At 44.0% G+C, this 9,469-nt stretch overlaps 2 protein-coding genes across 7 annotated transcripts; one reads left to right on the top strand and one right to left on the bottom strand.

Moving 5' to 3' along the window:
- Nucleotides 1-240: 240 nt before the first annotated feature.
- LOC113206861 (ras-related protein Rab-30) lies at nucleotides 241-2,563 on the bottom strand. Of its 6 annotated transcripts, none has more exons than XM_026423141.2 (4): nucleotides 2,404-2,563; nucleotides 1,677-1,895; nucleotides 1,360-1,604; nucleotides 241-1,280 (listed from the first exon to the last, which is right to left on the bottom strand). In XM_026423141.2, the coding sequence occupies exons 2-4, from the start codon at nucleotides 1,854-1,856 to the stop codon at nucleotides 1,079-1,081; spliced, it is 627 nt and encodes a 208-aa protein (XP_026278926.1). In that variant the 5' UTR covers nucleotides 1,857-1,895; nucleotides 2,404-2,563; the 3' UTR covers nucleotides 241-1,078. The 6 variants fall into 6 exon arrangements, with proteins under 6 accessions (XP_026278926.1, XP_052122683.1, XP_026278918.1 ...); XM_052266723.1 differs by having other exon boundaries at nucleotides 2,410-2,563; XM_026423133.2 differs by having other exon boundaries at nucleotides 2,318-2,558.
- Nucleotides 2,564-3,178: 615 nt separating this feature from the next.
- Nucleotides 3,179-7,946, top strand: LOC113206808 (trifunctional enzyme subunit alpha, mitochondrial). Its single transcript, XM_026423059.2, has 12 exons — nucleotides 3,179-3,366; nucleotides 4,143-4,249; nucleotides 4,325-4,597; nucleotides 4,679-4,908; nucleotides 4,985-5,195; nucleotides 5,279-5,454; nucleotides 5,541-5,711; nucleotides 5,787-6,009; nucleotides 6,094-6,303; nucleotides 6,406-6,601; nucleotides 6,682-6,884; nucleotides 6,956-7,946. The coding sequence occupies exons 1-12, from the start codon at nucleotides 3,303-3,305 to the stop codon at nucleotides 7,172-7,174; spliced, it is 2,283 nt and encodes a 760-aa protein (XP_026278844.1). The 5' UTR covers nucleotides 3,179-3,302; the 3' UTR covers nucleotides 7,175-7,946.
- The last annotated feature ends 1,523 nt before the right edge of the window (nucleotides 7,947-9,469 follow it).

Here is a 9,469-nt window from a genome sequence, read left to right as displayed (position 1 = left end):
AGCAAACAAGGAATCTACTTTTAAAACATTTCACGTCGTGTTCTTCAAACATGTCTGAGAAATTTTTTTCCACTGTCCTAAATTTGTCAGTGTCTTTTATGTATTTTAGTGAGACAGGCTTGATTGTTGTGTGCTGAGGCTTTTAGTGTAAAAAGCCATCTAAATTTTTTGAGTTCAAAAAGTTTGATGAAATATGTACAGTTGTAAATTTATAGTGCAATTAGACACAACTATACACGCTTTAAAAATCATTATGCTTCTCTCCTCTATTTAATTGACTTATAACACGCATTTAATAGACAAAACAAGTTAGTTGGGGAAACATAATAATTGACAGTAAACAAACTGGTAGGCCTAAGCAGATCCAATGAAATGCATAAGACAGAAGTATCGCACTTATCTGGAAATAGAAGTAAACTTATGATGCACACCAAGGAAAATTTAACCATCTTAAAATCTTCCAGGTTTTTTCAAGCGAATGTGACCACCCTGCCTGACCAGAGTAGAGATGATATTAATGAGTTTTTAAAAAAAACAACGCACATCCTATATGAAGGCTAAAAGTTTGATACAATTCATCAATGTTATTTGCCTTATGCAACAAACATTATCTACCAGTTTGATATGCTGGTTGATCAGTGCCTATTTAGTAAGTCTTCTTAAGTTAAATCTATAGTACCAGTGAAGCACCATACAAACATATTATACATTATTATTATCAATACAACAGACCAAAAACAGAGATATTGACATAAGCTGATTGGTTACTAGAGTTAATGTTAACACAATGTAAAAAAACAATGACAAAAATGACAAGCACAGAAACACAAAAAGAAATAATTGCCCTAAAAATTGTTTTTCAAACCACCCGTTAAAATTAATGAATTAAAGCTAGTTTCCCGTTTAAAAAGTTAAGTCACATTAAGTGTCAACCTAGAAAATATGGCAGGATTTTCATCACAAAAGCAGTGCTTAGGTTATCACATAACTTCTGTGGATGTATCCAAACTTTCTCTTTCTTCAGAATACATGAAGCATTATTAAGATCACAGAAGGGTGATTGTGGCATGCATAAGAACTAGCATAAGCAGGGAGGGTCCGTTGACTCATCTGGTGGAAGAACTTTAAATGACTCAGTATCATGAATGCTTTGGAGTTCAAGGCGAGAGCGATTTGCTTCAACAAGATGTTGTGCAATGTCCTCGAACATCTCGTGCACTCCCTCCCCTGATCTACAAGATGTCTTAAAAGTGGCACTTATCAAATTATGGCACTGCTCGCTGTGAACAAATAAATATTTAATTTAATCAAAACTTTTTAGAGATATTAAGTCACATCAAGTCTTTCTTGAAAACATACCAAAATGACTCCATATCTGCATCAGTGACTTGGGGAGTGGATCCCTCCAAGTCAGATTTGTTCCCACACAAAAATATCTTGGCATTTTCTGCATAAGTGACAATGTCAAGCAGATGTTGACTGAGAACATGGAATGAAGCTGCATTGTCCAAGGAGAAAACTAATACAGCTGCTTCCGCAAATTTATAATAACTTGATGTTATTGATGCTACCCTCTCCATACCACCGGTATCCCAAAGTTGGAGCTGGAGTTAAGCAAAAACATGTGAGTTTATAAAATAAAAATAAAGGTACTAGAAGAGTCTTAATAAACTCACTCGTAACTGACGCCCTGCAACACTATACTCTTTATCAAAATGGTCAAGACCCAAAGTTGACTGTCTATCACTTGCTGTGACGAAAGTATTGTTGGTAAAACGCCTAAAAAGTGAACTCTTTCCTACTCCGAATTCACCACAAAGAATGACTTTCTGTTTTGGAACTTTGATCGATGCCATGAGTGAATTTTGTCACAGCAAATTCATGGAGACGAGATCCTGCAATCAGAATAAACATCAATCATCTTTCCATTAAGAAACATTTCTTTGTAAAATTGAAACCTGCAATGACAAGGAAATTATATCTAGATGAGGAGACAGCCTGCAACTTTTTGGCTTGAAACACACAAAATATAACAAAAAGCTCAGAAGGGTTAGAGTCTGATCAACAGGAAATTGAAAAATATGGGAAGGGGCAAATGAATGAGCTGGAATCAATCAATTTTTAACAATGTAACTCCACACTAAATAAAGTCTGCACTGAATGTTGAGGTTAACTTGTCACCTCGATATGGATAAAACCTTTCCGTGACAGAAATATTTCGTAAAACTCTAGCCTTTCAAATAAAATGGATTTACATAGTCAAACTGAGTTTTTAATTCCAAGCTGTGTCTATCATAAACATCAGAGTTTTACGCACGAACTAGTGGTTGTTGACAGAACACCAGCCCGCATACACACACACATACATACTCGTACCACACACGCACACACTAAAGCACTCACACACACAATGAAAGGCCGCAAACAAAACGCCGACGCACGGACAGCTGTGCAGCGCGTTGTGGTCAAAGAAAAGATATAGGTATAGGTAGAAACTCGAGGTAGAAATGTAGGGGGAATGCACGGCCACAGAGTAAGCTGCTCGATGCGGGCAGCACAAAGTACACACACCGTGCTGTGGCCGGTTGTCTCGTCCACTGTTCGAAACAGAGAGGATAATAAAGTTACGTAAGTGGCATTTAAGCTGACAGGTGAGTCTGAGGATTATTTGAGTGGGTCGAGGTAGGGCGAGGGTAAAGGGTGCTGCGTTACACTGCTGCACAAAACTTCAAAGATTTAAAGAAAAATATTTTAGGAAGCCTGTACCGATTTAAAAACTTGTTCTGTTTTGTTTGAATGCAGAAGAACACAATGCATATCGATTACTTTCAATCTTAATGATGATTGGTAAACGGTCATTGACTGAATAGTCTCGTCTCCACTTGTCTGAAAATGTTTGAACAGAGCTCAATGCTGCGACTCTATTTAAAAACCCGCGCTAACTTACGCGGCGTCCAATGTACAACCTACAACACTAACATGCAAAAATGAACATTTTCTTGTGTCTTTTTCAAAACATTCGTCTACCATTTCAATAATTTCTTAAAAATTTAATTTTATGTAAGAGTTTTTTTTTTGACATGATGTGAATCTGACAATACTCGTTTACTTTCGAGCGTTCGTAGCGTAAGGTTGCTCTGACTGTCCGACGGGAGGGGGGAGCGGGGCAAGAGCAAAGGGGAAGGGGAGGGAGGGGAAGAGTTGTGGACGTTGATCACCTTTCATCGCATCAGTCAAGTGACGGGAACAGTTAGCAATTTTATTCGACCAAATCTGTTCCTGATATCGCCTCTTCTCTCACGATGGCTGCGTTACTGGTCACCCGAGTTTTTAAGGATTTGTCGGTGATAGGCAGCAAGTTTTCCCGTAAGTGTCGCGCGAAGGTTGCTGGAAGGTGCCGAATGGTTTTTGCTAGCACCATGACTAGTACTCGGTTCATTGCAAATACTGCCTCGTTAGCCCCTTGAAGAGCATTGGACTGACCCTGCTTGGGATCTGTTCTGTATTCGTTCCTATCATCTGGTAGTGTCTCCTCCATTTCCGAGCCCTACCAAAAGCTATGTTTCGGATAACCTATTTGTCCGCCTGTCCCCGGCCCCCACCAGGCTTGTTGCCCGGTTTGTTCATGTCTGTCCACGGCCGGGATATTTGCTAGTATTGCCCGACTTTCCACGTCGGTGTCGCTGTCACGCCTCCCTGCTTATACCGATATGTCGCTTGGAGTGCTGCCGGTGCGCTGTGTCCCGCGGCTACCTGCCCCGAGTTTCACCAACCTGATGAATGTCATTTCAACAGTATTTACATTTCACTCCCATTGAAATGAATGAAGTCGGGCGCGTATTGCTGTCACTGGTGGCCCGCAGTAGTCTCTACCTTATGGGGTGAAACCCAGGTTTGTTATTGCACGTCCTGTGGAACCTGCGATCCTGGACTTTGATCACTTTATCCTCTAGCTTCAAAAGGTTCAAAGTTCACCTTCAATTATATCTGCCTTTAGCAAACATATTTATAAAAATAACTCTGCTAGACTTTACTTTGATATGGCTTGAATCATTAGAAGTTGAATGTCATGAGATAATAAATGTATATTCTGGATTTCTATGAGGCTTTAAGTATTAATTGCTGATTGTCCATTTTAACAGGACCTCCATCACGTCTGTTTTCTGTTACATCCGAAATGCATTCGCACCTCAAGACCAAAGTTGTAAATAATGTCTGTGTTGTCACGATTGATTCACCCGGTCAAAAGGTTTGAAATTGTGATATTTATAGAACTGTTGTGCTTTGCTTTATTTGTGATTCATTTTGAAAATTCTTTTTTTAGGTGAACTCATTAAATTCAGAAATTATGTCTGAAGTAACAGAAGTACTTAACAAGATTAGAAGTGATTCGAATATCCAAGCAGGTGTTTTAATATCTGGGAAACCAGGCAACTTTGTTGCCGGCGCTGACATCCGTATGCTATCTGCCGCTAAGAGCAAGGAAGAAGTCACTGCAATTTCTCATAGCGCCCAACAAATCCTCCAATCTATTGAAGACCTCCAAAAGCCCTTAGTTGCTGCTATCGCTGGGTCTTGTCTTGGCGGTGGTCTTGAGGTTAGTTCTGCTGACCCCTTTCAGCTATCTTTGATTAATGGTTTCCCTCCATCATGTAAGCATTAATTATTTTCCTTACAGCTTGCTCTTGCTTGCCAATATCGTATTGCTATGAAAGATGCTAAAACCGCTCTCGGGCTACCTGAGGTAATGTTAGGCTTGTTACCTGGAGCAGGTGGTACAATTCGTCTGATGAGGCTGACTAGAGCACCCAATGTGTTGGACCTGGCACTTACTGGGAAACAAATTCGAGCCGATAAGGCTAAGCAGATGGGCATTGTTGATCTAGCTGTTGACCCCCTCGGTGAATCGTAAGCTACGCCATTTATGTTATTGTGAACTATACGTGTTTTCTATGTTCATCAAACTCACCTAAGGTTTTCTTAGATTCCGCAATGCTGAGTACCTTGAGGAAGTTGCAATTAAGATTGCAAAAGATATTGCGACTGGTAAAATGAAAGTTGACCGGACTCCCAGTCTAGTAGACAGAATTTTTGCCAATGTCCTGAAAGTTCAATATGCTCGTGATTTTATCCTTGGGAAAGCCAAGGAAAGTGTCATGAAGGCTACAGGAGGCAACTACCCAGCCCCCTTGAAGGTAAATCGTTTTTATTTCTTCCATTCATTTTAAAACTTTTAATGTAAATGTAATCATGACTGAATTAAATATATCTTATCTAGATTTTGGAATTGGTTCGCACCAACATGGAAAAAGGAGAAACGGCTGCATTCGAATTTGAACGAAACACCTTTGGTGAATTGGCAATGACTCCTGAAAGCAAGCAACTATTAAATCTCTTCAATGCACAAACTGAATGCAAGAAGAACCCATTCAAAGCACCAGTCAAACCCATCAAGTATGTGCTCTGAGTTCAATCACCTCTCTCACATTGTCATTTGCTTATATAATACTGTTCTTATTTTTGGTTATTTTGCTTTGCAGGACTGTTGCAGTCTTGGGAGCCGGTTTAATGGGTGCTGGCATTGCTCAGGTTACCGTTGACAAGGGTTACAGTGTCATTTTGAAAGATACTAATGAGACTGGTCTAGCTAGGGGAACTGAACAAATTCGCAGTGGTTTGGATAAAGCTGTGAAAAGGAAGAAGATCTCTGCGTTAGTCTTAAAATTGGAATTGAGGTGGATGTGTTGTAGGTAAATATCTTTCTTATTAACAGTCTATTTCCACAGGTACCAGCGAGACCGTCTTTTGTCCAACATGGATTCTACCTTGTCATATGATTCTTTCAAAAATGCCGACATTGTTATTGAAGCTGTATTTGAAGATCTCAAAATCAAACACAAGGTCATTTCTGAGATTGAGGCTGTTTGCCCACCGCATTGCATCATTGCCTCAAATACCAGTGCCCTCCCTATTGCCAAAATAGCTGCTGGCAGCAAACGCCCTGACAAGGTTTGTGAATATTGTCATTGTCTATTTTGATTTAATTAAGAAGTGTTTCTGTCCTAACTTCTTGCACTTATTTTTTTTCTCCAGGTTGTAGGAATGCATTACTTCTCTCCAGTTGACAAAATGCAATTGTTAGAAATTATCACCACCAAGGACACTTCAGAGGAGACTGCTGCTCAAGCTGTGGCTGTGGGTTTGAAACAGGGCAAAGTTGTCATCACTGTTGGAGACGGACCAGGCTTCTACACAACACGTATTCTTGCCATCATGATGGCAGAGGCTATTCGTCTTGCCCAAGTATGTACTCAGATGTTACAAATCTTACAATGAATTAGAAATTTGACAAGTGAGCTGTTCACCTTTTCACTAATTTTCTTTTTCTTTTTTCTTTGCCAACAGGAAGGTGTTGACCCCAAGGACCTCAATAAACTAACAAAGACATTCGGTTTCCCTGTGGGTGCTGCTACCCTAATGGATGAAGTTGGTTTGGATGTGGCTGCCCATATTTCAGAGTTCTTGTATGAATCATTCGGTCAAAGAGCAAGTGGTGGTAACCCATCTCTTATCACAGAACTAGTAGAGAAGGGCTGTCTTGGTGAGTGCATTGTGAATGTTGTATACTTGGAAACTATATTTACAGGTGAAATTAATCAATATCTTATTCTATGTGTTCAGGTCGCAAGAGTGGAAAGGGTGTCTTCCTTTACTCTGCTGGTTCTAAACAGAGACCTGTCAACCCAGATGCTATTACCGTTTTCAAGAAGTATTCCCTCCAACCCAAAGGTTCTTTCACTCCAGAGGATAACACCATGCGAATGGTGTCTCGCTTTGTCAATGAGGCTGTGTTATGTTTGGAAGAGAATATTCTGCGCAACCCTGTAAGGAAACTTTCTTTTGTAAGAACATCTTCTTGTTTCAAATCTCTTATCCAATTTCTTTTTTCTTTTAGGTTGAAGGTGATGTTGGTGCTGTCTTCGGTCTGGGCTTCCCACCATTCAGAGGTGGTCCTTTCCGCTGGGTAGATTCTTATGGAGCTGCTAACCTTGTTAGGAAAATGCAAGAGTTTAGGAACGCATATGGTGTTGAATTTGAACCCTGCCAACTTCTCAAGGATCATGCCAACAACCCCAACAAGAAATTCTACCCTGATATGACAAGCAAGTTGTAATTTTTAATTTTCTTTGTTTCAACCCTTAGCTAGTCTTCTGGTTTTCTTTACATGTTGCTTGTGAGTAGGGGGCTGCCCCTTATGCTGGATATGAGACTACTGAATGTGTTCGTGTTTTTAAAATGCTGGATTTTCAAAATTATGGCAATTTTGTGGCATTTATCTGTGTGTCCAATTTTTACTTTATTTTATTGCACCTAAAGACATTATTATTTTATAGAATTATTCTCTTGTCACTTCTGCTGGACAGCCTTGTTATCGTTTTCTTTATATTTGTAAATAATATTTTAATGAATTGGAAATGTTTCCATGAAGAAGACTGCTGAAATGTAAACCTATATTTTTCTAGCCCCTATCCAGATTTTATTTTATTGAATGTTTGTTGAATTGCTTGTGACATGTAAGAATCCAGAAATGAATTGAGCTTTGAATAGATAAGGCATCACATATTGACTGTCTCTTTTCTGTTACATTTAACTTAATTTGTATGTGGAATTTTTTTTACTGTTTGTCCCTTTTTTTATTGGTATATTTTGCTGAGCAAACCCCTGTATCATCTAATGTGACCAGCCTTCTTATATACATGCGTACATTATTTTTATATCTGCTTTAGAGATTATTATATGTACTGATTTTGAAATAATCATGTCTACAGTATTGTCCCCTCTTGGCTCTATAAAATGTTTCCTTGACTACTTTAAAAACAATCAAAGGCTGTTATATAGAAGTATTTGGCGATTTTAAGTAAAATAAATTTCCCATTTTTACTGAATGGCCGTTTCCTTGATGTTTTCATCTCCTTGGACCTGGGCTGTTCGGCCACACCCGGTTAGGAGAAAGCTCCGCTGGCGCGCTGTGTGCTGGCCAGCCCTCTCTGCAGGCCGAACGCGCGACCGAAGTTAGTCCGAGCGGACCGTGCGGTGTTTGGCGTCTAGGTCATCGCTATCGATCCGCCCCAGGACCGCGGGCGCGGAGCATGCGCCCCTGGCCGGCGCAGTGCGTCCGCGGTGACGGTGCCGCCCCGCACCCACCCCGCGCCAGGGCCGTGGGCTGGTCCCGGGCCACGGGGGTGGCGGGTGGACTGTACCGCGCCGGGGGCGGCAGGGCTGCGTCCGGGCGGTCCCGCGCCCCCGCGCCCGTCGCACCACCGCGGCGCCGACAAGGACGACCTCCCGCACGCAGCCGCCCCGTGCCGTGTTAGGCCAGGCTCGTCGCAGCCAGGACGCTCTGCTCAGCTCTGCTCAGCCCTGCTCCAGCGCTGGTCCCAGACGCCACCGGGACATGGAATAACCTGCGCCGTCATGAAGGCCCTGAGCGTGGCCGTCGCGGCCCTGGTGCTGCTGGCCCTGGGGGCGCCCTCGCTGGCGAGCAGCTTCGAGGACGACGATCTGGACTGCAAGGAGGTGAGTGATCGCGCGCGGCGCTGCTGGCGCCAGCCCTGCCCGCGCAGTGCCCGAGTGTCCTTGCCTGCTCGGCCTTGGCCGCCGTGGCCGCCGCCGTCCCCGGCCGTGGTAACAGGTGTCGCCAGGGTGGCCCTGGTCAGCGAGGGTCGTCGGCGGCCACCCCCGCCCCGGGGACCGTGGCAAGAAGAGAGGCACTGCGCCTCGGGGTCGGCCATCTCGCCATCTCTAACCTGTTGTCATGCCAACGGTCCAGATGGTCCTGCTGCTGGGCGTCTTCCAGGCGGGGAGGCAGCGGGGGGCAAGGAGGGCTGCTCTTCTATCTCGATATTCGTCACTCGCTCGTCACCGTTTTAGGGGCTCTCGTCGGGTTCAGTGTGACGGCGACGTGACGGGGGTGTGGGGCACCACCGGCGGCGTCACGTGACCCCACCCCTCAGGGGGGTCGTGCCCCGTGCTTGATCGCAATCACCGCCCCCCATTACGTCCCGACAGGGTTACGAGCGGCCGTCGTGTCGCGGCCGTCAGCTGACAGGGCGCAGGCGCGCGGCGGGGTGGTGCGGGGCGGCCGCCCGGCAGGGTAGGCTGTACCGCGGTGCCGGCGCGCGCGGCGGGCGACGGCGCTGCTCCTGCTCCCCGTTTGTGGTGCAGTGATGACGGCGGCGTTGTTGTTGCAGCTGGACTACGAGTACGCGCTGACCGAGTGCGACTCCCAACGCGGCCGGTGGCGGGTGCAGGTGCCGCGGTCGGGCCGCTGCGCCGACAACAACCCCCGGCCCGCCCGCCGAGTGGACAAGTGTCGTGAGTATCGCACCCCCATCAGTTCCAAATTTTTAAAGTCCTACATTTTTCACCCCCAACAATTGAGAAATTTTCCAGAAAAAATGGAGGAAAA

This window comes from Frankliniella occidentalis, unplaced genomic scaffold (assembly GCF_000697945.3).
Source record: "Frankliniella occidentalis isolate FOCC.00 unplaced genomic scaffold, Focc_3.1 Scaffold42, whole genome shotgun sequence".
Classification (NCBI taxonomy): domain Eukaryota; kingdom Metazoa; phylum Arthropoda; class Insecta; order Thysanoptera; family Thripidae; genus Frankliniella; species Frankliniella occidentalis.
This window is presented reverse-complemented; position numbering and strand designations above follow the sequence as displayed.

Excerpts from the sequence above, each read along its gene's own strand:
- LOC113206808 (XM_026423059.2), top strand. The coding sequence starts at position 3,303 with ATGGCTGCGTTACTGGTCACCCGAGTTTTTAAGGATTTGTCGGTGATA. Across the intron at positions 4,909-4,984 it reads GTTGACCCCCTCGGTGAATC|ATTCCGCAATGCTGAGTACC; the intron begins GTAAGCTACGCC and ends AGGTTTTCTTAG. Across the intron at positions 5,455-5,540 it reads GCACCAGTCAAACCCATCAA|GACTGTTGCAGTCTTGGGAG; the intron begins GTATGTGCTCTG and ends TTTGCTTTGCAG.
- LOC113206861 (XM_026423141.2), bottom strand. The coding sequence starts at position 1,856 with ATGGCATCGATCAAAGTTCCAAAACAGAAAGTCATTCTTTGTGGTGAA. Across the intron at positions 1,605-1,676 it reads TTGCAGGGCGTCAGTTACGA|CTCCAACTTTGGGATACCGG; the intron begins GTGAGTTTATTA and ends GCTTAACTCCAG. Across the intron at positions 1,281-1,359 it reads GCAGATATGGAGTCATTTTG|CGAGCAGTGCCATAATTTGA; the intron begins GTATGTTTTCAA and ends ATTTGTTCACAG.